This window comes from Cavia porcellus, unplaced genomic scaffold (genome assembly GCF_034190915.1).
Source record: "Cavia porcellus strain 051 isolate PalLab524CR breed Dunkin Hartley unplaced genomic scaffold, mCavPor4.1 scaffold_2, whole genome shotgun sequence".
Lineage (NCBI taxonomy): Eukaryota > Metazoa > Chordata > Mammalia > Rodentia > Caviidae > Cavia > Cavia porcellus.
This window is the reverse complement of record NW_026947485.1, coordinates 86,168,908-86,196,536: the sequence shown is the minus strand read 5'-3', so window position 1 is coordinate 86,196,536 and position 27,629 is coordinate 86,168,908. Positions and strand designations below refer to the sequence as shown.

At 47.4% G+C, this 27,629-nt stretch overlaps 1 protein-coding gene across 4 annotated transcripts in view; it reads right to left on the bottom strand.

Annotated features, from left to right (window-relative positions):
- Window positions 1-49: 49 nt before the first annotated feature.
- Window positions 50-27,629, bottom strand: part of Vti1a (vesicle transport through interaction with t-SNAREs 1A) — a 370,470-nt gene continuing 342,890 nt past the window's right edge. For all 4 annotated transcript variants that reach the window (XM_013158219.3, XM_003475211.5, XM_013158218.3 and 1 more), the window contains one exon: window positions 50-11,134. Coding sequence is in view for 2 of the 4 variants with exons in the window: in XM_003475211.5 (XP_003475259.3) it covers window positions 11,041-11,134 (94 nt within the window). In the remaining 2 variants the exon portion in view is untranslated. The remainder of the gene's footprint in view (window positions 11,135-27,629) is intronic.

The window sequence follows — 27,629 nt, the reverse complement described above, 5'->3', positions numbered from 1 at the left end:
GAGAAAGAAAGTGGAAGCAGATAAATAATTCAAATGGAAAAGACAGGACTGTGGCCTTTGTAATTCGGCATTTTATTTAATTCACCCAGCGGTACAGTTTAGGAAAAGAACAAGCAAAATGAGGCACCTGTGCTAACAACATGTAAAACCACGTTTCTAAGACATCTCATGAAAATAAAGGCCGAAATAAATTACTTTGTGGGACACAGCAAATAAATAGATTTTTACAAACAACATCCCCGTGAATATTAGAGGGAAAATGTGAGAGAGGGACAGTGCAGAGCTCAGAAACAAAGGAACTTGAGGCGAGAGCCTGAGAGAGACAGAAGACCCAGTGGCACATTAAGGAAAACGAGTAGCAGACACCTAACCCCCTTCCTCCACCCTCTCGGGTTTTCAGTCTGATTCTCCCTGTCCCCAAGATAGGCTCCAAGCGCTGCTCCTGCCACCCCAGCCTAAGTGATCCAGATAATGTAATCGCTGCATCATTAGGAACCATGAAATTGCAATTCCTCGGGGAAGGAGCGCTATCACTCAGTTCCTCAGAGGAGAGCGGTTAATTAGTGGGTCTCAGTTTAACAGGACTGTGTACTACACGGGTTCTAATCCCACTCTGCGGCAGCTTTTAGGCCTAATGAATTACCTCTAGGAAGTTGAGCTGGAGCCAGAAGACATCACTTCAAAATGCAACCTGGGAAATGAGATAAATGTCCCAGAACTTTAATACGAGAAAGAGACCGTGAACCTTTGGGGAAGAGTAAGAGAAACCAAATAGAGACCTTCGAACTTTTCCTGATCCTGAAATGACATTGCCGTGCATGTGATTCCATATTTGGACCCCATGCTTGGTAACTTGATCTAAACTGACTCACTGGTTTGCTAAGGTCTGCAAAAGTGTGGGACTTCTTGCAGAATGGTAGGATGCTACTTTGGACCCATGAACCCCTGGGCAATTGCACCCTCCCATGTCAGAAAAAGTGGACCGAAAGCTTCACGTGAAACCTTCATGATGGTAGCTTAGGAGACAATTCCAAAACAAGGACACCTTCTCCTGTAGGTGGAATTGGAAACAGGATTTTTACCATTCCAAGAGGATGGCATCTCTTAACCCGTATCTGGCTGGCTGTCACCCTCCCTGGTGCAGGCAACTGGATTAAACTCCCGCATCCTAAAAATTGTGTGAATAGAGGCAGAAATCAAAGCTGGGACTTTGCACACTGTAAGGCTTCAGCTCTTCAGCTGGTTAAGTCTCTCCATTTCACAACTTGAGTGGATTCCAAATTATGTTTCTGGCCTCTGTTCGCTATCCTGGGGGGCTTTTAGACTGGGGCTTCAGTTCTAGGACATAATATTAGGAAGACTCCCCGGGACAGAGACTGTACTGATAATTGTGGTTAGACCTATGTGAGCAAGTGTGTGTTGAGTGTGTGTGTGAGTGTGTGTCTGTCCATCCACTGAGATCTCATGTTAAGAAGAGCTATTGTCTCCAAGGTGGACAACTAGTACTGCACGCTGGTTTCTAACTCTCTTTCAGGTGCTTAACCAAGTGCTTGTTCCTAATGTGCCTAGAAGCAAGTGAAGCAGGGGACAAGCACAAAGAAAAAGGTCTGGTTCACTGACAAGGACATGATGCCCAAGAGGGAAAGTGACACACCCGGAGAGGACAGGCCACATAATTTGTGGGGCTCTCGGTAAAACGAAAATATAATTCCCCCTGCGAAAAAGAAAGCAAACGAACTTTTTTTCCCCCCAGGCTCTTTTGACTTGTTATAAGGATTTTAATTTGCTAGTTAATGTCATTCTAAGTCAAAATATTAAAATTACTATCATGGTTCTTCTCATTCATCTTCATGAGTGCAGTGCCAGTTTTGAATGGGGACACAGGAATACTGGACACATACTTGGAATCACTAGAGTTGCAAACTATGTTTCATGGCTCATCTCAGAAGATGCCTCGGGCTGGTTAGAAGAGATGCCAGGCCAGGGGAGAGAGGGCCCCTGTGAGGAAGGAGCTGGCAGATAGGGTGCTCCATCAGACACGAGGAGTTTCCAAGGGGCTGCAGACCTCACAAGCACTAGCATGACTTGGGGCGTGCCCAAGCACTGCAGCCCAGCGGCCCAGTGGCCCAGCGGCTGGTTCTCTTATCTGCTAACCATTAGCCAATCAGCAGTGCCCTGTGCCCAGAGCAGCAGGTTAAGCAGGACACCTCTCCCTTCCATGAGTTCCTACCCCAATCCACAGTAGACAGCAAGACCTGAAGGCTCTGTGGACACAGTAGGTGCTTGAATAGGAGTAGGCTAGAGCTGCCTCCCACAGTGTGCCATGAACCATTGCCCGGGTGGGACTGCTGTATGTCCCACCTGAGGATTTGATGCGTATGTGCCCCGGGAGCTTCCTCTCTGTGCCTGTGCCCAGGCTGTGATGCAGTTTCTGTATCCTGGAACTGGTCTCCTCACCAAGCTGCTCCCGAGTGTGACTGTTCCTTGGCCACAACCACCAGGCTCCAGAAGCCCCAGTTCTATAGCAGCGTCCCCCCATCATCAGCAGCCGAGGGGCTTCTGGTGGGGTTCCCATGGGTGCAGCAGCCCAGTGGGGCTTCTGATTGTCTTTTGTCTCTCACAAGTTTCTGGAGAAGAGTGGCTAGTGATGATGGTAGGTGGGAGGTCATTTGGGAGGCCAGAGGTTTGAGCGCATGCCTGGCCTTGTTACCTAAGAGATCTTTAACAAGTCCCATTCCCTTTCAGAGCCTCATTTCCCACCTGAGGATGAGCAGGTTGGCCAGCCTGCAGAACTCAAAGGTCTTGTGGATCTGAGTTCCACCACACATGACCCGTTACCACACGACCTGCTGGCCCGCTGCATGGCCAGCACTGAGCCCAAGGGATGCTGATGCACATCTCCTGGTTTCAGAGCCCTGCTGTGCCCAGCTCTGTGGGCTGCATGTCCCTGACACAGGAGTCACACAGTCGCTGGGACACCTGGCCCCTCCTGTGCCTGCCTGAAGCCGCGGGCCCAGACATCAAAGTTATTCCCGTCTGCAGGAGGGTGTGGGTGGGGGCCAAGCAGCCCCACACCCAGGTCCGGATTCTGCTTCCATGTCCCTTTCCGCACTGGGACAGAGAGAAGCCTTTGAAAACGTCTCTTGCTCTATTTCTTCCCTGCTTGCTGCTCACTGCTTAGCATTCACCTCGCTGGCTGAGCCCAGCAACACTCCTGTGGTGCACCGCTTAACAACTTGGCAACTTTTTTCCCTTTTATGATATTTTGGGCTCTTGATTGCCTGCCAAGTCAAACCTTTATCACCATAAAGAAGAGGAAGAGGACGAGGAAGAGGAAGGAGAAGGAGGAGGAGAGAAGAAAGAGAAGAAAAATTCCTTCTAAGTCAGCCCTGATTTAAACAGACTCTACTCCTGTTCCGCCTCTCCTAGGCCAGTCCTGGATGCAGGGCCAGTGCTGGTGGGGACCTGTGCTCTTGCTGGACTCTTTACAAATAGAGCCATGACTGCCAGGGAGAAGGCCCACACAGCCCTGAGTCTGGAGGAGGCTCTGCCAGAAACTCATGGTGCTGGAGTCAGCAGAAGCAGGGTTCACTCCTGAGACCCTGAGATGGGAAAGCATGTCAGGATGCCGGGGTGAGAAAGCTCCCTGACCTCTACCCTAGTGTGCTCAACTCTCAGACTCTTACCTATTTCTTTGCTGTGTGTCTTCTGGACCTGGAACATAGTAGATGCTCAGTAAATATTCATTGACTAGATGAATAAATCTGATTACACTTTTCTTCCTTCAAACATGGAAAAGTTTGATTATTTAGAAGCCTTGTCAGGGACAATAAAGAGTTCCCGCACTGAAGCCTTCCGTTTCTCACTCTGATGTTTCCTCTCTGAGCAGCCTACAGCTCAGAAAGACTAGCTTGGGAGAAAGGAGGGATGAAAAGTGAGCAGACAGAGGTTCTGACTGTCATGCTGTCCCACCATGCTGAGAGCGGGTGCAGTGCCCAGGGAGGCTCTGCTCAAGACACGGCACACCCATCGGGGCCACACAGTGCCTGGGCTTACTCAGTGGGGACAAGGGGTGGCTGCAACAGCTCGTGGGTGAGACAGTCTGCCTGAGCTCAGGGCTGCCTGTGCCAGCTCCAGCCGTCTTCCTGTGTCCCCACTGTCCTCAGTGAGGCACTGCCCTGGGACCAGCAGGTGACCTCAGCCCTCACTGCTCCTGCACAGAGCCCGTGCTTAGCTCCTGTGCTCGCCTGACCACGTGCTGGTCGCAGTGTGGTCATGAAAGAACTGGGCCTTGGGGGCAAGGTCGTGTCCTAGTGATGCCCCATGATCACCAGGCAGCTGAGACGCTGGTCCCAGGGAGCAAGGACCTAGACTCAGCCTCAGAGGAATCCCCAGGTAGGGGACCAAAGTGGCTCAAAGAATAATGAACCCATATTTCCCATGGTTCAAGGTCAGAAGTGAAAGGGGTGAATCTTCAGAGGTGGGATTTCAGGGTATCGCTGCATGAGCCTGGCTACTATGTCCAGAGGAGAGGCCAACCAGGGCGGGGAACAGTCGAGTTATGGTCTCAGGGGGTCTCTGCTGAAGGCAGTCTCTGGGACACTCCTCCATGACTCCAGCAGTAGCTCCTATCTCCCACAGAGGAATGGACCTATTCTCCTTCTCTCTTCCCGGCGGCCTATGACAGAGGAAAGCCCACTGTAGTGTACCACGATGCTTAGAGGTTTGAACTGAGGGGCCTCTGTGGCCTGGATCCCTGGCAGAAGCTTCTGGAGAGAAGCTTAAGCTAGAAGGTGCGTGCATTTGCAACTCTACAGGGCCTCTTCATGGAAAATCATTCCTTTGTGGGACAGGGTGGTACATGTTTGCCATTCCAGCACTCTAGGAAGTTGAGTAAGGAGGATCACAAGTTCAAACCCAGACTGGGCAACTTAGCAACTCAGTGAGACCCTGCCTTAAAATAAGAAATAAAAAGGACTAGGGGTGTTGCTCAATGTACAGGCCCTAGGTTCAATGCACAATGCGGAGGGTGGGGGAGAAAAAACAGAAAAACCACTGTTCTCCAACTGTGTACCCTTCATGGCAAAATAAGCCAATAACATAAACACAGTGGTGATAAAAGCCACACTGACCTGGCGGAGGGCCTGGGCTCCCCGCCCCCACGATCCTGTTCTGTCCCCTCCCGCACACACCTGGGGCTGGCCAGGGAAGGGGAGGTGCTGACTCCATCCTGTGTCCTGCCTCCAGGAAAAGCCCAGGCAGCTCTCTATGGAGCTGTGAGGGCAGCCAATCAATACAGCTTCAGCGCTTTCGAGCTATTATTCACGCCAAAGGGCCTTGTTTGGACGGAGGGAAGGAGGGGTGCCCAAGTTCACAGAATCTCAGCCCAGAGTGCTACTTCCTGCCATTTCCCCCTTACTGAGATGCTTTCATTATTTATGTAGCAGAGTAAGGATGCAATTGGGGAAGAGGAAGGGCTTTCCCCACGGCAGGCAGAAAGCACGGGAGGGTGGAGACGGGTGGTGTGTGGCTTGGGTAGGGTCCATGCTGTTCCCCTTGTCTGGGTCTTCCTGAAGCAGGGGTATGATGGGTTCAGGGTGCTACAAGATTGCCCAAACCCTCCTTCCCCACTCTTCCCTGGGATGAGGCCCTGAACCACCTCCTGCCCTCTGGTATGGGGAATCCACTGGTCTTCAACTGTACCCTATCTGGGTCTTCACTGTCCATACATTCCCACCCCCCTTCTCCCGCCATCTTGGTGTTGTCTCCAGTAAGCTGGCTCTGGTATGCTTCCCTTGCTATTGATCTGGAATCCCAAGAGATAGGTAGCATGTCTGTTTTCTCACCCTGGCTCCATCACCCATCCCAGAATGCCCTGGCTCTACTCACACATGCCTTTCTGGCTGGGCCTGGCGGCTCCTGGCTGCCCTTCAACATCACTGTTCTTGGGTGCACTGCCTGCGGCTTCAAGATCTTTTCTGAGCTGTCCACACTGACACTCATCACATTCAAAAAGGCAGGCCTCTGGTGTAAAAGCCACATAATCATGTTATTTGGCCAGCCTTTGGCATATGCTACTAGTCTGAGCCTGATAGATCATAGGTAAAGGAAAGTCACATAAGTAAGCTTTCTTGGAATTGGGTTTGTTAGTGGGTTAGCGTGGTGTGCGGTCATGTTTAAGGATTGTTTTCTAATTTCAGAACTCTTAATGGGGTCAGTGGGAGTGACCCTGGGGATGGTCCACACCATGGAGCCTTCCTTTGTCTTGGAAACATGGCTCTGAGCATGTCTCCTGCTGAGGTATGTTAGTCATCCCAAGACTGGTGGCTTGTCATATGGCTAATTTGGACTGGATCACACTGGAGCCCAGAAGCTCTATGGACCTTGGTGCATGTCTACTATGTCTATGTCTGCAGTGACAGTTGCAAGAGGACCTCACCTCCAGGCTGTCACTTGCCAGGCTGGCCCACAGCTCTTGCAGGACCATCTGACCTTGTGTGTGGGGGGCCGGCCGAGAGACACGGCATTGAGCAGGGAACATGAATCACCTCTTCTCCTCACATCTAAAGGGCGTGGTCTCTCTGGGATGGGAGGGTGGCACTAGAGACAGGACAGGAAAAGGTATCCTTGCTCCTGACCAGAACCTTCTTGTCCTGAAGTGCCACTGAAGCAGGCCTCTGTGAATGGCTGCCATGGTTATGTAAACTTATGGAACAGCCAGCCATGATGGCAAGAGAAGGCCATCAGCTTTTGATTCAGGATGATCACGATAGAGCCTTGTCTTCTTTGGTCTCTCAAGCTCATAGCCCCCAGAAAAGCCAATCAATTTGCGGATGGCAGGCCACAGAAAGGAAAAGGGTGAAAGGTCACTCACAGCCAAAGGCCGCTCCTGTTGCTGTGAGGATGCACTCTTCATGATGGGCTCCACTTTACCACCTGAAGGCACCCAAGCCACTGGCCGCACCCACCCTGAAGCAGCTACCCGGACACACAAGTGCCTGTTTAAGACATCCATGCCTGCTCTCTCTCACTGCAGACCACAGGCTTCCAACCACACACTCAGCTAAAGGGGAAGGCAAGTGCCGCGGCCCGTAGACTTAACAGCGGTGCCTTTGAAACCAGTGCCGGCCACAACCAACCAACAGCCCTTGGCTCTAGACCTCTCCTCCAAACACACGGCTTCCAGGAAAGCCACCTCACTCCAGAGCACAGAGGGCCCCACGGGATGGCAGTTCAGACCAAAGGGATGAGGGAATCATTGCTGATAGTTAATTCTCCACTAGGTACACAAACTGCAATAAATATTTATGATGGGAAATTTCATTATTTAAAAATTCTGTTCTAAATTTCCAGCTAACTCCACGAAGAATGCCTACTGAACAGGTTGCAAATTAAGAACAATTATTTTTCTCTTCTGCATTTAAATATAACTTACAGCTGAAGTCATTTAAAGGGGTTAACATCAACCTTAATTAAATATTAAAGTGTGCCTGTACCTGCTGCTATTGTTGCCCCTTCGAATAAGATATAACCTATTTTTGACAAGTTTTCATCTTTCTCTGTGGAAGACGCTACATGAAACCAAATCAGTGGCAAAGAGGAGAGTAATGAATAATCTATTTCATATTCCAACAGTACCCAGAGCTCGGAGTGGAAAAATATTCAGTCAGATGATGGCAAGAGGCTGCTGAGGTACCACATGACACAGCTAATGTTTAAATAATAATAATAAAAAAGCGATAAACAAATCATTAGCCCCTAACAGTTGTTTAATGCAATTTGTTAATGAACGTAATGGTGGGGACTAATAATGAAAGAAAATAAAAACGTCTAAACAGGCGCCAAGTTGCTGGCGATGTGCAATTATTTCCTTGTCAAGTTTTTATGATTTAATGAGCCCCTCTGGGACTGACGGCTGTCAGTCAGTCGTGACTTTTTGACACCATTACAACTTCAAATACAGCAGCAGGCAGGCTGTTTTCCTCGGATTTGAAATACTGAAATGATCTGACAGTTTTAAAGAAAAGATGTGCAAAAAAAAAAAAAGGAGAAAGGGAGAGAAAGACAGTGGCCTTTTCCTTTCTTTCTTTCTTTCCCCCCTTGCCCCCCTCCACGGGTTGATAATCTCTGGATGCTGTTTGGTAATGAAAACCCAATCACTGAGGTCATTATCTGATGAGGTTTTTGGAGCAGGCAGGCTTTTTTCCCCTCTTTTTTTCTTTACTTAATGATAACCCTCAATAGGCTTGCCCCGCATGGGACGGCCAGAGCCGCACAATTTTGTTCACCATTAATTTCAGCCTTTGAAGCTCAGGGCTCAGAAGCAGTAGCAAAGCAAACCCCCCACCAAGCTGGTTCCAAAATAAGACAATCCAGCCTGCCTGAAACAGAATAGCAAATGGCCTCCCAGCCCAGGCCTGGCAGCTGACGTCAAGCCCACTGCATTTGTAGGCATTCGCCTTCAACATGGAACATTTAAAACTCTTTACAACTTAAGAGACTTTAATTAAATTGCTTTTGATTCTGGAGCAGGGTAGCATCCGCTTTATTTATTCTGTCAGGGAAACTGTTTAGTCTGCATGAATTTTGTATGGCAAGGGCTCCCTCCTCTTCTTCCTCCCCTACGTCTTCATCTTCATCTTTCCTCAGCCTCCCCTTCAAACACTGTTTGTAACAAAGGCTCCCAACTTCAGAACGGCCGACAATTAACGTATACGAACTAAGCACCTAGAACCTTCTCCAGATTTCCAAGCTTCGGATTTGTGGATTGTCTTCTGTCCCCCGCACAGTAGTAGGGAAGGAGGGACAGCAGGTGGCCTGGTGGTCACTCCTGCGAGTCCTGCCTGCAGTCCGCAGCAGGGCTGGAGCTAGGGATCTTCTGACCAGCCTCTTCCCAAAGCAGGCCGAGGCCTGGCCTAGGTGGTCACTATCAAGGGGATTTGATGGAATCTTGAGCTGAGTTTTCTTCCCACTCCTGAGGTTGAACTGGGATGATGTCCCAGGCAAGGGCTGATAAAGACGCGGAACTGGACAGGAGAAACCTAGGCAAGGAAAAGTGATGAAGGCATTCCCCCCCTCTCATTTCATCTGTTTCCACCTGATCCAAGGTTGGAGTGAAATATTTGGGAGCCATCAAGTACAGATGATCAGATGATGGGGTGGCCGCGGGAAGGAGGTGGGAGGCGTAGCTTGGCATCCAGTTATGCACTTAACCAAGACCAACAGTTTCTGAGGAAGCCACCAGAGAGGCTGGTGCACTTCACTGACAGTGTTCTGGATGAGCAGGGAGTTGTCTGTTTTTTTGCTTTTAAATGATTTCTTCCTTGTTTTCAGCACATCTAGAATTCTGTTATCAGAATATGGTTTTTGCTGAGATGGGTCCTTTGAGCTGATGGGAAAATTAACACAGCTTCCTGCTTCTTTGCTGTTCAACTTCCCTTGGCTAAAATCCCATCGTAGTCCTCTGACATGAAGGCTGTAGCTTTATTTACACAGTACTAAATGATTTATCTGAACACATGCAGACCCTGGCCTGTTCCGATAAGTAATATTTCTCTGGTGGATTCTGCATTCTGCATTTCTTCTCTATACCATAATGGTTTTCCTCTGAGTTGGCAAAAAAGCAAAACAAAACCAAACCAAGTGTGGCATTCACATGGTCTTGATCCATGAGCACAGGTGGTTAGCATTTTTTATGAAGAGAATAGGTTTGCTTTCCAAGAATTCAGAGATTCCAATTATATTCAAAAGATAGCACAGACCCTGTAAGTGGCTATGATGTCTTAAGAAAAACACATTTTGCTTTAAAACTAGGCAGAAAATGACGTCAGCTTGGTCAGGCAACTTTTAAGCCCAATTACAAATGAATTCATTTGAACATAATTCCTGGTTACCTCAGAGAAAAATAAAGACAAATCACGAAGCATGTTATAAGTTTGAATACATAGTGAATCCAGGAAGGCCTTGCTAACATTTGATAGCCAGAAACCCTAATCACCTTTTTAACACACCCTTCAATCCTTCTCTTTTGAAAGGAGGTTAGTGAACATTTTCCATCAAATTTATTTCCAGTAGATCATCCTATAGGACTCTCCCATAGTTATAATCACCTTGGAAATTTCGAACAGATAGAGTCATGCTCTTGTTCTTACTGAAATATTCATGTTCTCTTTACATACTGGAATGGATGTGGAGCGAACCTTGTCAGACCTTTTCCATGTATGAGGGCTGCTTTTGGCAGTGCAAATATTAAAACCGAAAGGATACAGAGATGCTTACACAGGTCAGGGAAGATGAGGTCACAATTAAATACTGTGCCAAGGCTCATTTTGCCAACACATGCAGGGAGTATTGGGATTTGGGGAAGGCAAGGAAATATTTCTTGCAGCCAGTAACCAAACTTGCGAACACTGGATACTGGGTAGGTTCAGCAAAAATATTCTCCAGTTTAAAAAATTATGCAATAGAAAAACAGGGAAAGTGCTAAGTCAACTTCCTCTGTGAGTGACATTAAATACCCTTCTTTGTAATAAAAGCACTTGGGCAAGTTGACTATGTCCTGGGAAGGCACCAGGCTGGCTTCCTGGAGCTGGTCACTGGTTCTGTCCCCTGATTTTCTTTGCATTTTTCTCCTTGGGCATCATAGAAAGATTCTGGACAAGAAATTCATGATAAACAGAGTTCCTGGGACTGACTTATCAGGCTGTTTCTGAAACCATGACATGTCCACAGGGTAAGAACGATCTCATGGAGGCTATTTCAGACAAGAGATTAAATTACCAAAAGGCAAATAAACACTCACTTTTGCCTATAAAAAACAAATCTGGTTGAAGACAAACCTAGAAAAAAGAAAACTAACCCACATGCAAACAGGAATAGAAAATATTTTTACACTCTTTGCACTTGAGCACTTGAACAGTGGAGAGGAAGACAGAAGGTCACTCAGGGCCTGTCAGCAGAAGAGAATGATTCATGTGATCGTTTTGTCTTAATTACTCAGAACAGGCCGAGGTTGGTGTTTATCAAGGGAGAGCAGATACATCAGTGTCTTCGGATGAAAAAAGTGATCGCCGTCAGGATGGTGATGACCACGATGATCCCCAAGATGACAAGCAGGATGCGGTTCTGGATGATTCTGGGAGACAGAGAAGAAAAAGATGCACACAGATAAATGGAAGATGTCCGGACAAAGCCCATCCAAGGCCCGGTTGGCGAGTGATACTACCGCCCACCCTGAGTGTGCCCTGAACGCATGTGCGTGATCACACAGCTTTGGATACTGGGAACAACTCCATAGTAGTTGTCACAGTGCACTCAAAGAAATGCTTACTGTAAAGTCAGAGCGAATCAAATGATTTTTTAGGCTCCAAATACCATGTAGTCTCTTTAAGTGAACAAGAGCCCCATGTGAGCTTCTCTTTTTAATTTAAAATGTGAGACAAGCCTCATTTTTTTTTTTTTTTTTGGCAGTGTTTCCTGTGAAAGGAAAAGACTCTAAGGAAACATATGTCATGAAGATACTTACCTGTACAAAAATTCCTGGGGAAAAGCAAAAGATACTTAGTGAGAAAAGGACGGAATTAAGAGGCAAGTGTCAAACTCCAGCTTAGGCTATGAAACCATCATCTGTCAGTGCGGCTCATGCTCCATCATGCCAGGAGGAAATATTACATTTGCTCCACGGCAAAAAAAGAGATGGAAGTGAGAAATAGTGGAAAGTCCTCACGTTGCCTGTGATAGCTTGTGGGGGGCCCTCACCTCACATTCATTCGCACTCCCCCGGTCTGGGCCTGCTGACCTCAGAGGAAAAACACAGGTGGGCGGATGCCTGTGGAGTGCTTCTGGTGCAGTTGTTTCATAATTTGTTACCTCATTCGGAGAAAAGAGGTTGCACGGCGGTACGCTTTGTTGAGACTTTAAAAGGGAGCCTAGGTCCAGCGGCCTCGCCCACGCTCGCTCTCACAGGGCTGCTCAGAAATAGAAACGCAGGGTGGCTGGCCGGCTAGCGGCTGCCCACCTGGCTTAAAAGCTCACGGCAAATCAGATGTGGGCAGAAAGAGCTCTGCACCTTATTCTAGACACGGGACACAGGACAGGAGTCTCCAACAGGCGGTGGCCAGGTGGGATTGAGCCAGGTCTCCACTTGAAAGAGGCCCACTCTCAGTTTGTACCAAGACATCTTGGCAGCACATGTATAGCCTTGTAAAGCAGCTGGGTGTTTGTTTCTGAGAGGAGGAAGACACTAGGTTGAGGTTTTGGGTGAGTCCTCTTCACCCGCCTCCTCCTTGCTACACTTAACCGGATGGATGGGGACTGTCACATCAGAGCAAGCTGCTCCCCCGTGGCCCCTAACAGGACCGGCTCCCTCTCCTCCTGACAGGTTACAAAATGATCGCATTTGCTGACACGTCTTCCGCAAAACTGCTTTAGTGCCTGCGTCCACTTTCCTCACAGGAGATGAATGGTACGCTTGGTCCTCATTTATCACACAGGCTCGTCTGAGATCTGTATCGTTTATTTCTTCCTTTCCCACTGGAAAGTCTGTGCCTGACACTAATTCTTCTGTGATGACAGCTAATTCCAACCTAACAGGCCATATTTACTCAGGAGCCAGGAAGATTCTCTGTCCCCCCAATAAGTAAATAAAAACAGGACCTCATGGGCTTATTACAGTGAGGCCAATTAGGAACACTGATTGGTGCTATCAGTGGGTCCATTTAAAACACAAATTGATTTCCCCTGCTCTCCTCAGGAAGGAACAATCCTTATACTCCCATTTGTCCAAGTCACCATCAAAATCTTTATTTACCACAGTGACCCATGCCCAACTTGCAAAGGAAATCAGCAAAATTGAAGCTCAACAGTGAAACAGATTAAAAGCATGAGAGCTCTTTAAAATTCTGGCTTCAAAAAAACATTTTTTTTGACTTCAGTACTATACGGTTGTGTGGCCCCTGTATACTTTCGTTGGCAATCATTTTATCTGTGGGTTGAGGGCCCCATGGCATCACGATGCGAATTTATAAAGGGTTAATTGGGGGTGTTACTTGTTTACTTTGAGGCAAGATTAGGAAGAGAATAAATGCACAGGAACCCCTAAGTTGTTGCTGTTCGATGGTCTTCCTAGAAAGCCTCACCTTCCTTAGTGCACCCCCAGAGCCTCCTGGGTCCCTGTCACTGCCCGCTGTGTGTCAGTGGATCCACCTGTGGGGACCATGTGGAATTCACCTCTGCAGCCCCAATACAGCTATCCAGTGGTTTGCACTCTGGGACTCAAAAGAGGGCTGTCCAAAGAATGATGATGAAAGAACACAGCCTCTAGTAATGGCAATGATTCCGTTCAAAGGAGAATGGAGAAGAGATCTGTGCAGATTCAATTGGCAGAAAAATATCAGGGGGTCCGAGTAGAAAAGGCTGAAGTTGAAAGTTGAAGCCAGCCCCCAACGACGGAACTGCAAACCTCCGTGGGCTCTCAGAGAACTGCTGGGTCTTCTCCCCAGACTACAAGGATCAGTCTTTGAGGACCAGAGGTGTGTGCTGGTGTATGAGGATTGCTGGTTCTAAATGAAAGGTTGCCAGATATTTGGAATGAGGGGAACAAAGGGGACAAAAAGACCTGGAACAGAGAGGGTTGAAGTAAGCTTGAGTGGCCAGGCCATCACCCAGCTTCAGACCTCAAGGAAGCTGGGCAAATATAGCCTCTCTATGGAACAGAAAAGTGAGCCGTCAAGGCCCTAGAATGGACAGGATGGAGCCAGCTAGGAGGGGGAAACAAAGGCTGGCAGTAGCAGGCCCCATCTGTGAAGAAGCCCGGAGGACAGTCACAGGCAGTTGCTGCTGGCCTAGAGCAACTGGGCAAAGCAGAAAGGAACACAGAATTTGGAGAGAATCAGCAAAACAAGTGAGGGAAAGAACTTTGGGGGAAGCCCAAAGTAACTCCCTCTTAACTTTGGACAAGGGGGGCCTTGATGTTCAACTAGGTCTGTAGCAAGCAGTCTTAATCTCCCTGTTGAAAATGCAAAGTGTGTTTATGCAGTAAATAATTTAAGAAAGAGTATACACTTGAAAGAAGACATCCACAGAAACAGCCAGGCTAAATTGCCTCCAGGCAAAAACTCGTGCATTTGCATGCTGCATTCTATTAAGTGAGCGAACTGCGGCTTTAAAAGAATGCAGAGCCAAATTAAAAGGAATGTGGGCCTGAAACATCAAAAATTCTCCAAGTTTACATTATGAATCACTGTGCTGTTGATATAAGATGAATTAACCATTTACTTTGAGGCTGAACTCAGAAAGCACTATTGAAAGTACTGATCCCCGTGTGCAGCCCAGGGAGTGGTTAATCTTCCCATTGCCAGTCTCCTCCCCTTCTGCAAACGGGCTCCTGCATGTGGCAGCTGGAATCATAGAAGACTGGTGCAAGCAGAGATGGCGGCCACCTGACACACTTCCCCGCTCCTGCTTGAGGGGTGCAGGAGCAGCTGTTCCCTGTGGTCCTCGGTATCTAGTTCTCTCCTGCTTCTATCCCTTGATGTACGACAGACGTGACTGTAGGACTTGCTTTGGCCAACAGTCACACTGAGGGTGGCACCAGACCCGCTAGCAAGCTCTTCTCTTGTGACTGAGGGAGAAGGACATGCACTCTAGCGAGTGTGGGCACAGGATGGTGGGTTCTTCCCACCTGCGCTCCCTGCCACCGTAGGAAGGCCCACTGTGGTGGGGACTCACAGCAGACTGGTGTCAAGCCAATGAGATTTGGGGGTTGCTATTGCAGCACGACCATCCCGAGTGGGCACTACTGCTCCCCTCCTCCCACCAGACGAGGCTCCCGGCAAAGCCAAGGGAGCCTGGGGCTAAATACATTACCAAAAGCGCAGGGTAAGATGAGGGATGACCTTCTTTTCCTGGGAACATGACTTGATTTTCACTTCTTGGTTTTTAAAAGCTGGGATGCAATTCTTTCCACATCTTACTGGAGAACCAGGTGCTTCTTTCAGCTGAGACCAATGCCACTGTGTGCTGATGAGTGATAATATCAATGCAGGGTTTCAGCAGGCCTGGCAGGTGTTTCATTTCCTTTGCAGAGCAGACACTGTGTTGGTTGCATTCATCTCTCTGTTCCCAACATCTGATTCCATCCCTGGTTCCCAGGATAGAGCTGTGACCTAGGTCAAGAGGGCTAGCGCACTCTACGTCCCTGACCACGGTGACAGAACCAGATGTAGGCTTGTGGTTTAAACCAGTGCAGCAGAGTGAATGTCAGGATGCTTGCAGGTCATCTGGGCAGCTTGGTGTGTGGATGTGAGGTCTGGATCTGCGGTAGCTGTTCTGTTTCTATGAGGAAAGTCAGCCTAAGAAAGAAGCTGACTCATGGAAGACAGAGAATGGAGGCCCACCCTGAAAACACTGTGAACCCCTATAAGCCATCCTTCCTTTGAACTTTGACTCACTTGAGAAAGTAAATTAACTTCATTTTTCGAGACTGTTTGATTTGGGTCTTCTGTTATTCGAGACCAAAAAAGCATTTTTAGGTTGAGTCATCCTTTTTCTAAAACCATGTCTTTGATCTTTTCCAAGAACTTCCCTTCCCAGCCTTTCATTCTCCTATTTGTCCGTGCATCTGTCTTGGTACTAAATTAACCACTTCATTTTATTCTCTTCTGTTTCTATGGAGTTTTCTCCCATCCGAAATGGGCTTCCATAGTCTGAATTGACTTTGTGTTTGTATCCCTGGTGCCAAGTGCAGAGTTTAGCAGAGATATTTTAAAACAAAGACTGTGCCTGGCATGGCAGTGCCCATCTATAGTCTCAGCTATTTGGGAGGCCGAGTCAGAGAGATCACTGGATTCCAGAAATACGAGGCCAGCCCAGGCAAGACCCCAGCTCAACAGAAAAAAAAAAAAATCTTGCTGAACGTAGAAATGTATGTATGTATTAATCTGAAGGCCAGTGCTTTCCTGGTTGCAGGGTTAACCCTGCATGCATTTGCTGAAGACACTATGTTTGGTACGGGTTGGAGCACCATGTCCTCAACCTCCTTCCCTGTGGGCTGACCAGCCTAGGATAATGATGTCCATCTCTGGCATCTGACAGAACTGTAACAGGCAGCAATGGGGACAGCAGAAGTTGCAGTCTGGGCAAAGGAGCCAATGCTCACTTGTTTCTGGACACTGTGAGGCCAAAGGCCAACGGAAAAGTTTCCCAATTTCTCTACCTAGCTCACCATTAGTTTTCACTTGAAAGATAGGCAAACAGGAGTGGTAGGGAATGGTCAGTTGCCATAAAGCACAAATACTAACTTCATTTTGGGCAGTATTTTCAGAGCTGGTACACGGCTGCCTCTGAGCCTGAGCTGGGTAGTTATCCTACTATCCCCTTCCAGTGCCTTCCATGTCCTGCATTCCCTGGGCCCCCTGAGAAGTCAGCTGGGGTTGGAGTCTACTCTTATTCTACCGGTGGATGGATGATCAAAGCAGGCCCTGCTGATTGTAGCTCTCTATCTCACAGCTATTCACTCAGAAACCAGCCTGGCATCCAAGCTACAGTCTCCTGGGGACTTTCTATAGAAAATCAAGAAAAAAGTACAGTCCCCTTTTTTTTCTAGGAACAATGGAAATCCAAAGATGCCAAACACCCTGCTTACCACCATCCAAAAGGGCGGTGTGCCTCCTGCCAGAGAAAGCAGAGCCCAGGGATGAAGAACAGGGATGGTCTTGAGGGCAGTATGCAAACCTGTGGGTCCTGCTGTGTGCCCCATGCCTGAGGAGTCACATTTCAACTTCCTGCTTACATTTTAGCAACTCTGGTTGGAAATGCTCTCACTTTCCACCATCCTGACGGCACTCGGTTGAATAGTGTCCTCTCACGGTCAGTCCACCCAGGACCTCAGATGTCCTCATTTGGAAGCAGGGATATATAATTCCCTGTCTGGCAAGAGAATGCATTGAGAACTTTGAGAAGAAAGCATTCTAGATTGAGCTGGCATCTTTATAACAAGAGAGGACAGAGGTGCTGGTAAGAAAACAATGTGAAGACCAAACAGACTGGAGCAACGCTGCCACAAGCCAAGGAAAGCCGGGAGACACCAGAAACCTGAGGGGAGGGGTGGCTCTCTTTGGAGAGAGCAGGATGGCTGTGCCAGCTCCTTGACTTCAGACTTCTAGCCTCCAGCACTGTTACGTTGCCTGAATCCACTAGTTTGTGGTATTTTATCATGGCAGCACTAGGAAATAAATACTGAATCCTCAGATTCATACCAGTCCAGGGGCCCGGTGCCCTTGTCTTGGACTTTGGGATGGCTGTTTTCTAGGTCTCTAATGTGCGGTGGATGCTGCCTGCATCTTTACAGGGGACCTACACAGTGGACCTACATGCCTTGCTGAGAGGCATGTGCCACAACGCTCATCCCACAAGACTCCTGCCCTGGAAAAAACCATTTGAAATAGAAAGCAAGCCATATACTCCCTCAGGGCCAACCTTCCGAACCCTCATTTAGCCACCAGCAGTCCACATTTGCTGCCATCAATTCTGATATCGTCAGTGATCTGGGAGTCTTTCAGGCTGGACTTGAACTTGTGGCAATCGTCAGCCTCCTGAGTGCTGAAATTACAGGCATGAACTGCCATGCCCAGCTTGAAGGGTAAGTTTTGATAGGGGCAGATATGAATAAGCTCTCCAGCAAGATACCAGGAACCAGGAGCCAGCCCCAAGCCCTGGCTTACCTAAGTTAGGTACTGAGGATGAGTGTAGTTTCACCCCATCTCCAAGTTTCTTCTTGGATTACAGGGACCAGCAATGTTTCTCTGTCAAGGGCTGGGTAGTAAATATATTAGCTTGCTGGAGTTGTCACACATGAAAGTTTCACAAACTGAGCACCTTAAACAGTAGAAATGCATTGGCTCACAGTTCTGTAAACAAGTTTGAGGGTCCTAGGCTTCTGAGGACTGGGAGGCAGTTTGCTCCGTGCCCCTCTCCTTGCTTCTGGTGGCTTCTCAGAAAATCTCTGGGCTTCCCTGGCTGGTAGATGCATCTCTTGCATTTGTTCTTTCCTTGTCACATGGATGTGGTGTTCTCTTCATGCGAGCACCCGTGTTCAAATTTCCTATTTTTATAGGGACACCACTTATGCTGGATTAGGGATCCACTAGTTTAATAAATGTCATCAGAAACATCCTTAAGTCATATTCTGTGATACTGGAGGTTAGAATTTCAACACATGAATGGGGGAAGGAGGTCCTAAAACACATATTTTGGGCTTGGTAGACCACAGAGTAGAGCCTTAACAATATGCACATAATGAGCACTGCTGTGTTTCAGTTAAGCTTTATACAGACAGTGGAATCTGAATTTCACAGTTTTCACACACCAAAATTTTCTTCTTTTGAAATTTTTAACCATTTAAAAATGTAAAAGCACTCTTAGCTTGTGGGCAGTGCTGAAATCTTCACGTGGGACATAGCCCACAATCTGTGGTGCCCACCTCAGCCTGGAAGTTCCAGGTACCTGGGTGCAAACTCTCCCCAGGGCAGAGTGGACACTGCATAGGCACCTCAAACAGGTCTGGCCAAGTCCCATCTGAAGGAAAAAGAAAGCTCAGAGTCCCTGGCTTAGGAGAGGCTGTGATTTGACAATGAACCATCAGTGAGAGGAAGCCTGACAACAAAGGCCATAATTACAGTGATGCTATGGCTAAGACAATGTGTGGTACCCTGCAATCTCAGGTTTGCCTCAGGTGACCTGGAGCAAGTCACTCCCTGACACTTGAGCTTCAGTTTCTTCCTAAACAGTATCAGCCTACTTGCCAACCACCTGAGGGAGGAGAGGAGTAGCTCATTAAAGATTTTAAAGCACTTTCTCATGCATGTAGCCTGTACATGATTCTGGGAAAGGAGATGTCACTTCGGGGAAGGTGAGAGGACCCAGCTGTCAGAGGTCGGAAAGTTACCTGGGAAACTTTCAGAGACTGGTGGGGAAGGCAGCCTCCTGGACTGACGCCTCCACCTTCCCTCCTGCTCCCACAGAGCACTGTCTATCTGCGTCTCACGCTGACAGTCTCTCCAGCAGTGCTGAGCCTTCTCTCCAAGGTGGTAGCATAAACATCAAAAGCAAAGGGAGGCGTCCCATTGGCTGGCACAGGGCTACCTCCCCGGCCTGGGAAGGCAGCCAAGAAGTACCTGTCAGCCGCACTGATAAGTCTGATGAGTTTTGATCAGTGATGTGTAGCTACACTGCACTCTACCTTGCCAAATGTGTACATCCCATTTCAGCCTGGGCACCACGGCCACTGCCATTCTCAAATATGGACTCGATGCTGGCAGGGGGCCTGGAGAGCAGCTTTGCTGGCCACTGCTTTTAGATAGGATCAAGGCAGCCCGCTTCCATCAAAGAATTTGGAAAGAACTTGAAGAGAATTAAATAATGATGGTCTTGAAATGCATGGTGCACTCAGGGCCTCACGGCCTTGCAGATTGCTAGACCTGGAAAAGGTCTTCAGACCCAAGTCTAGGTTCTTCATGTCAGAGCTGAGGACGTGGAGGCTCTGAAGGGTGAAAGGATGTGGCCAAGGTCAACTGTTAGGGACACAGCCAGGTCTTCTTGTGTTATCACGGCAGCCATTCTCATTTTAGTGGCTGATGCCTCTCATGGTGTCTGCACGTGATGGCAACCTGAAACTCGGGTCAGTGTCTCCTACTTCTTACCAAGCCCAGCCCAGTGCTGCATCTATGTAGCATGAAGAGGACACAGAGGATGATGGGGTACAGTGATTCCCAAAACCCAGCCTGGCAATGAAGTAAGAAAAATAGAGGACCAGAGATGGTGCTTTACTCATGAGACCAAGATTTCCCAATTTAAAGAATTCCCTTTATTTCTGAGTTTATATCCTCAGTGTTTTAGTGTTAAACTGTGTATTTTTTTTTCTTTTTTGGTACCGGGGATCAAACTCACGACCTCGTGCTTGCTAGGCAGGTGCTTATGTGGCTGAGCTAAATCCCCAGCAACTGTTTATTTTTTAAAAAAATAGGCTGACGACAGCACTAGATGGTAGGTTTTCTCTTTTCCTCCTGTGTCCTTACTTGCATGTGAGAAACGTTCTCCTTAGAAATTACTGTCTATTGCTTGGCAAGGCAAAAAGTGACCAATCCGGGATGAGTCCCCCTAACACACACAGTCCAAGTGCAAGGTATCTGAAAGTCTGCAGTCTGCAGAGCTAGAAAATCCCGCTCAGCCACCCTCCGCTGTGGGCCTACCGTTGTGGGCTTTTTACCAAGAGGGTGCCACCCCTCCCCAGCCTTTTCCTCTGCCGCAGGGTGCGCAGGGGGCAATAATGTAACCTGCCTGCCTTGGGTTCTCCGCCTCACCCCCGCACCTGCTGCTGTCTTGAAGGATGATGTCCGCATCTTCACATTCTTTTCCATAGACCCAGTGATGGAGCATGTGAGGATTTTTTTTTTTTTTTCAGATGAGGGTTTCACATTGTAGTCCAGGCTGGCCTCAAACTCATAGCAATCCTCCTGCCTCTGCCTCCTGAATGCTGGGATTATAGGCATGCGTCTCCACACCAGGCCTGGAGCATGTGAGTTTATTTCTGTTAGTACAGGTTGAGTAGTCCTTATGTAAAATGTCTGGGCCCTTATGTATGCCAGGTTTTGGGATATACGAATAGATTTTACCAGTTGAGCATCCCTAATCCAAAAAATCTGAAGTGCTTTGAAATCTAAAAGCTTTTGTGTTGGATTCGAAATTTGAAATTTGGATTTTTGCATCAAGGGTACAGTTTATAGTATGGTATGCTAATTACTGCCTAATACAACTATTCAGTTATTTATAAAGTTAAATTAATTTTTATTCCATATCATGTTTCATCAGTTTTCATTCTAGCCTGTTAAGAGAGCTAACTGATCCCTTCCAGGTAAATGCACGATCCCCTGGGAGCTGGGACGGAGCCCGGTAGTCAGCTAGGAGAGCTCTCACTTACGCCTGCTCAGGAAGGGATGGCCAAAGGCTTGGTACCACAAAATATTTCACTATTTCTACATCACTTTTATAGGGAGGTAGATATGCTACAGAAAGACTTCAGGCCTGCTGAAGGTCTAACGTGTGTGGTGTGTTACACTATGTAACATTCTCCTCAGACATCCCCCTCCCTTGAACCCACTCTCTGCTCCCGCCACTTTCGGAAGCAGCTCTGGAGACCTCTTCCATGAGTGTTTTTATGAGATATGATTTTAAAAATGCAGTGAATGCTGCTACTGAGAGTCACCTAACAGACAGGCAGACTCATAAAAACACTAAACTGTGTCCTCCTCCACTTTATTCCCTGGATCCAGAATTGTGTGACTTCTAGCTCTTGTCCAAACTTACAGTGACCATCACTTCAGGACATGGAAGCAGCTACAGCAGACCTGCTTCCAGAGCTGCTTCAGCAAAATGATGCGAACAGTATATTTGGAGTAAGAGTAAATAGTGTAATGAGGACAAAGGGCAATGTATCTTTTAATGATTTTTTTAAAAAATCAGCATTCACTATATTTTTAGATCACACTTCATATCTGCTGGGATAAAATATCAAGCAAACCAGGTGAAAGAACTGGCAGGCTTCACTGTGTGATCTTGGCAGAGAACAGTAAGTCTCTGTTACTGAGTTTCCCCATCTACAAAATGGTAAAAAGGACTCCCTCTTCCCAGCATCCTCAGCGCAGGGGTTGTGGGAAGCAATAGCGCTTCCAGACAGTCTTAACAAGGAAGTGTCTTTTCCTGGTTTGGGATGTTGATCGCATATATGATGTCATTTAATCTTCACAATGATTCTTATTTAGTAGGACCCAGATCTGATGGCTCAGGCCCACCCAGGGAGAAGGTGACACCCACTCAGCGGGTGGCCCTGGCAAAGCGCTTAGCCCAGGGCAGACTGTCACTGGTGTCTGGACCAGGATGAGTTCTCCCCACCACCCCCTTAGGTGCTTCTCAATGTCCCTCCCAGCTCCTACTGGCTGTCCTAGGAGGATCTGCCCATGGGGTTCCTTTCCTCTGCCCAGTGCTAACCTTTGCGGGGAAGCACCCTCCTGCCCTCCTGGATTAGCAGCACCAACACCCTCCCTGGCTGATGTCCCTCACCCTCTTCAGTGCCCAGAGCAGCCGTGGCCTAGTGTGTGGGCGAAGTCTGCCACTCTTGTTTTGGGAGCTGGACCACTGGGATTCAAGTCCATGAGGTGCCACTTACCAGCTATGCATGCATGGACTAGTGATTTCATTGAGCCTCTGAAATGATGCCCTTTGGACTGCTTTTGTGTGAAGATGTCCCTCATTTTATGGAGTGACAGTGATGGTACTTGGCAGTGTTTTCCCTTGTGTCCTTAGACACTGGAAATGTACCCTGTCACTGGAAATGACCCATTCTTACTTTAAAAAATAAAAAGGAGGCAATATTCCATTGGTCTTCTATTTTTTAAAAAAGGTATCAATACAAGGAACCTGAGAGTTCTAAGGAGCCCATGCCTGGATTTCCTTATTAGTAAATGAGGCAAATAATTGCTGTACTCTGTTAATGAATTACATTAAATAAATAAATGAGTCAATTCAACACCAAGCGCTTAGATCAGTGGCTGGCAATTGTAACTGCTCAATGAATAACTGTAATAACTATTATTAGTCCACTACTAATGTTACTTACTAATCACCCCCAACACTTCCTGCTGCTCACTGGTGATCTCTCCTTCAAAATCTTAAACTGGTTTCACACACCCTGAAGCAGCATCAATCAGCTCTAAGCAAGTGGACCCCAGATTAGGAAGGCCTCGAAGAGAGGCTTGCAGCCCATATGTAGAATGGCTGGCTGGGTCTCTGCATGGGAGGAGACAGGGTCAGCCTGGAGACCAGACAGCAGCAGCCCGGGGGTGTGCAGGTGATGCAGTGTACACTGAAGCACCTCCTGGAGGCTGGGGCACACTCAGCGCCTGGCTGAAAGACGTGACAGAGCCGACCGGGAACACTAGGGAGCCTGCCCTTTGTCTAAACTGGGGCGCTGTCCCTGAGTGCTGCTGGGATTTGGAGCAGGCTCTGAGCCCAAGATCTTCTGACTTGCTGAGAGCAGCCAGGAATTGTTTTCTCTTTGTGAAATCTTATGTGTTTAAAATATTGGCAACTAAGTCAAAGTTTTCCGAAATTCTGGGTGGCCCAGCCGAGCGAGCACATGTGCAGAGCAGACTCGGCTTGCAGGCCTTGTCTGCAACATCGGACTACTTACTGGGGAACAGATTAACAGGAGGGGGGAGGGTATATGTGTATCCCTGCCTTACACTGCAGAGATTAGAAGCCCAGCCCTTCTGACCCTGTGGCTCTCATAACTCTGAGTTCAGCCTCTCTGTGGGCTTTAAGAACCAGGACCTACATGGACAGCATCCAACTTAGCCCATAACTGATTCTTAACCACAGGGTCAAAGGCTGGGGCGAGGCCAATGGAGTCACACACCAGCCTGTGCACGCTTTCACCAAAGCTCCAGTCATCAGAGGCACAAGCAGAGGTCGGGGCAGAACCGCACATCTGCAGCTTCCTGACCTTTGCAGTCTGCAGTCAGAGCACCCAGGTGGAGATTCCTGAGCAGGAGGCCGCACATTTACCGAGTTATAAGCCAGAGGCCTGTAATAGGAAACCCAAGGGTCTCTAGGGGGTGGGAGTGGCAAGTAGTCTGCAGTGCTGAGGGAGCTTGGGAAAAACCAGTAACCCAGCTTTAGTTTCCTGTCAAAAGTAGTCATAAGCCCCAGACCCATGCACCCTTGAGAAGCGATGCCCAGGATGGAGCCAGTGGACTTAAATAGGAAAGCAAAGGAAATTAGCAGGGAGCTTGACAGGGGCTAAGTCAAAAGGCAGCCAGTGTCTTACAAAGAAGGAGCCACCCTGTCATTCTTTGGGGACAATGCTCCCAGGGTCCCTGGCCTAAATTTTTACAGTGCATGGTGGAATCTGACCCACTAATGGCTACTAGACTAATATGATGGCCTCTGATTACTCGTGTCAGGTGGTTTCGCTGCATGGTTGATAGAGGAAGGGAACAGCTTCAAACCCCTTCTGCAGACCTGACAGAAGTCCAGCTGAGCCAAGAGTGTGGCACAGGCCTATAACCCAGCACTCTGGGAGGCTGAGGCAGGAGGATTGGAGGTTTGAGCCCGGCCTGGGCAACTTAGCAAGAGCTTATCGCAAAATACAAAGTAATACAAGGGAAGGGGATGTGCTCAGTGCAAAGGCCCTGGGTTCAAACCCCAGTACTAAAAGAAAAACAAAACAACACAGCAGCACAGCTGTGGGAAACAGTGTTGGCTGAGGACTGAGGAGCTGGGGTTCAACTCACCAAGGAGGTTCTACCTTGCCTCGGTTTGCACATGCGCTGTCTGATGCCCAGGGCCAACACTGCCAGCTCAAGGACATTGAGAGTTTGTGCTGCGGGACCTGTCGTGTCTCCCATAGTAAGTGTGCTGCCTATGCCCCTGCTTAGCGCGTTCCGGTGACCAGGGCTCACAAGAACACGCTCTTGCTTATCGGGTTAGGAGAGAGCTGTGTTTCTATTTCACAGGTACCGACGCATGTAGCTGAACCATTTCCCTCCCCGTGGCTGCAGGGGTGCTCAGAGATAACTTCGCCCCCACTTCTCACACCGGCACAGGCCTGGGTGCCTGCTTCGCTCCTGGTCTCACTCTGGATTACACCGTGTTACTGTGAGGTGTATGTTTAGGTCAACTACTGCAGATCCTGTCAGGTCTGCAGCCAAGGAACAAAAAAGAATTCTCAGTGTCATGGATTGGCTGCTTGAATGATTCAGGCTTTACCTTCCCTCATCTCCCAAACAATTCTGTACCATGAAATACTTGGGATATGAGTTTTCACATTTACCGAAACTATAGACTATTTCTGTGCTTTTCTTGAATCTTTTTTCATGGGGAGCTTAGAGCAAACTCATACTTGGGGCTCTGGGTGGGGTGGTTCTGAATTCCTCCTGCAGTCAGCTGCAGCGGATGTGGATCCCCTTTGTTTGGGGAATTTATGGGGACAGCCTTAACAACACGGACCCCTTCTGTGCAAGCGGAAGGCATTCCTGGCAAATGTGGGCTGCCAATATGCTAGCTGGAATGTTAGCACGGGCATGGCCTTTCCTTGAAAAATCTAAAGTATATTTCTCTCTGTATACATACATGGTTTTTCAGAAGCTTTCAAGCTTGGAAAACAATCATAGCTGAGGCCATTTCTGAGATGGCACTAAAAAAACCTACTCGGAGACAGATAAAAATAATGAGAATCTTTCTGTCAGGAAAGATTTAGAAAATATCACTGGCATTATTAAAATTTAATTTTTTACTCGGCTTTTTGGTTCTCCTTTCCAGTGATAATGAGCAGGATTGCACACCTCCGCCTTGCTAGTACTTGTTTTGTGCAATAAATTCAGCCTTCCAGTCTGAAGACATTTCAGACAACAGTTTTGACTGCTATAGGCTTATTTTTGCCCTGTGCTGTGCTTTGAGTCTTCCTACAAAAACCAGTTCATGAGATAATTTTCCACAAGGCCAGTGGAACTAATAAAAATCAATTTTGCCTAACTGATTCAGAGAAATCTTGGGTATAGCCAAGGTAGAGATGAAGAAAAAAAAATAGCAGAGGACTAGGCTCAGTGTATTCACTAATGGTTTACTTGATAGAGAACCATCAAATTAGCTGACAGGAGCTGCTTGGCTGTGGGATTTTCCTTTTCAGCCTGAGCAGAACATCTTTAAGGGTCCAGGAAGATCACTTCTTCTCAGAAGCTGATAGTACTTGAGTGTCATAATTCTCCCAAGGCGTTGCCCATCCTTGGGTGACTAGGCTGACTTGGGGCCTGCAGAGAAGCTGGCTTTGGGAAGGGTGGGTGCTTTTACTCCAGCTGCTCACAGGTTACAGGACACAATGGGTTGGGAGCTCATAGTGCACTTGTACATCTCAGGTCCCTTTCATTTTCTATGTTTTGCAGAGTTAGGGACTGAATCCAGGGTCTCATGCACGCATACTAGGTGAGCTCTCTGCCACTGAGCTGCATGCCCAATCCCCAACTCAGGGTTTGAGATCTTCATACCCTTGCAGCCCCACAATCACCCCCGGGAACCCCATGTGTCTTCCTGGTGATAGGAGTGGGCTAGAAACCAAGTGCAGAATGTGGAGGCATGCAACACATTGTGAAACACATGCCTCAGCTGAGATACTTATTCTGTGGGTTTGAAACACTGCCTAGCACATCTGAAATCAAATCACAAGCCTTGCATGGAAAGGAAGAGATGGGAAAAACATGCGGCCAAGAATTAATAATCTATGTACTTGATGGTGGGTGTTTTGCTGTATCATTATAATAGTTCTGCATTTCTTTGGATCAGTGTGTTTTCTTACATGTTTAATAATGATGTTTCAAAATAATGCTATAGTAACAACTGATTAAGCTGGAAAAAGAATATTTCCAATGCTATGGGAAAGAGAGAATGTAGAGAAAAAGAAACACAATATAAAATTGTTTTTTAAGCTTTTTTTGGGTGCCCTCTACTATCTTGCATCATGGCAGTTCTTTTATTGAATTCTTTTTTTTTTTTTTTTTGTACAGAAGATTGAACTCACGACCTTGTACTTGTCAGGCAGACATTTATGCCACTAGGCTAAATCTCTGGCCCTTTTATTGAACTCTTATAACAGATCTATGACAAAAGTATCAGCGTTCCCACTTTCCAGGGTGGTAAACTGAGGCTTAGAGAGTTAGGCTATCCAATACCATATGGCCAATCAGCGCCAAGGTTGGAATGTATCTAAAAATCAGGTCGGATTTCAGAGGCCACTGGTTGTGCCCTGGGGAGAAGGGCCATCACAGTGTATCCTGCTCTGTAGCTCTGTTCCAAATGTTTTGCATCATAGGTGAGTTACCTTGCATTTATGAATAAAGTCAGGACTAACGTCTGTCCTTTCCCAATAGCTCACAGGTCCCTGTGCTGTTCCAATTAGACGCCACACATGAAAGTGGAGCATGCAACAGCCTACTCCCAGGGATATACAGGGATCGGGTAATATCTCATGTAACACCGGTGAGTTGAGAGTGGTCCCAAAAGCTACCTGGGTTCTAATAATTTTTAAAGGAAAAAAACTACACTAATTTAACCACAATGAGATTATACTGAATGCATTTTTTCTTCATAACTGAAAGTAACAGATCTGACCCCATTCTAATTATCATTATTAAGACCAATTTCCTTGCCAATAATCTATTAGGTGAGAAGCAAAGTTGCAATTAGTATGTACATTCTGAGCCAAATGTAACAAAAGAAAAATACATAAATGTAAAGCAGAAATTGGAAAGATGTACATTGAAAATGCAAAATAATTGTGTCTAGGTATTGGGCTTGTGGCAACTGAAAAACTGTCTTTGGTTCACTGTATTTTTCGGTTTAGGTGGATAATAAACATGCACTATTTGTATGATCAGAAAACATATTTGGCCACCCTCATAAACATAAACACTCCCTCTTCCTTAGCTAAGGTTATAAATAGATTTACTACTTGTGAGTATCTGAATTTGGTGGTGGGGGCATCAAAAGCTCATTTGGAACACATTTTAGATCCTAAACAATGAGGA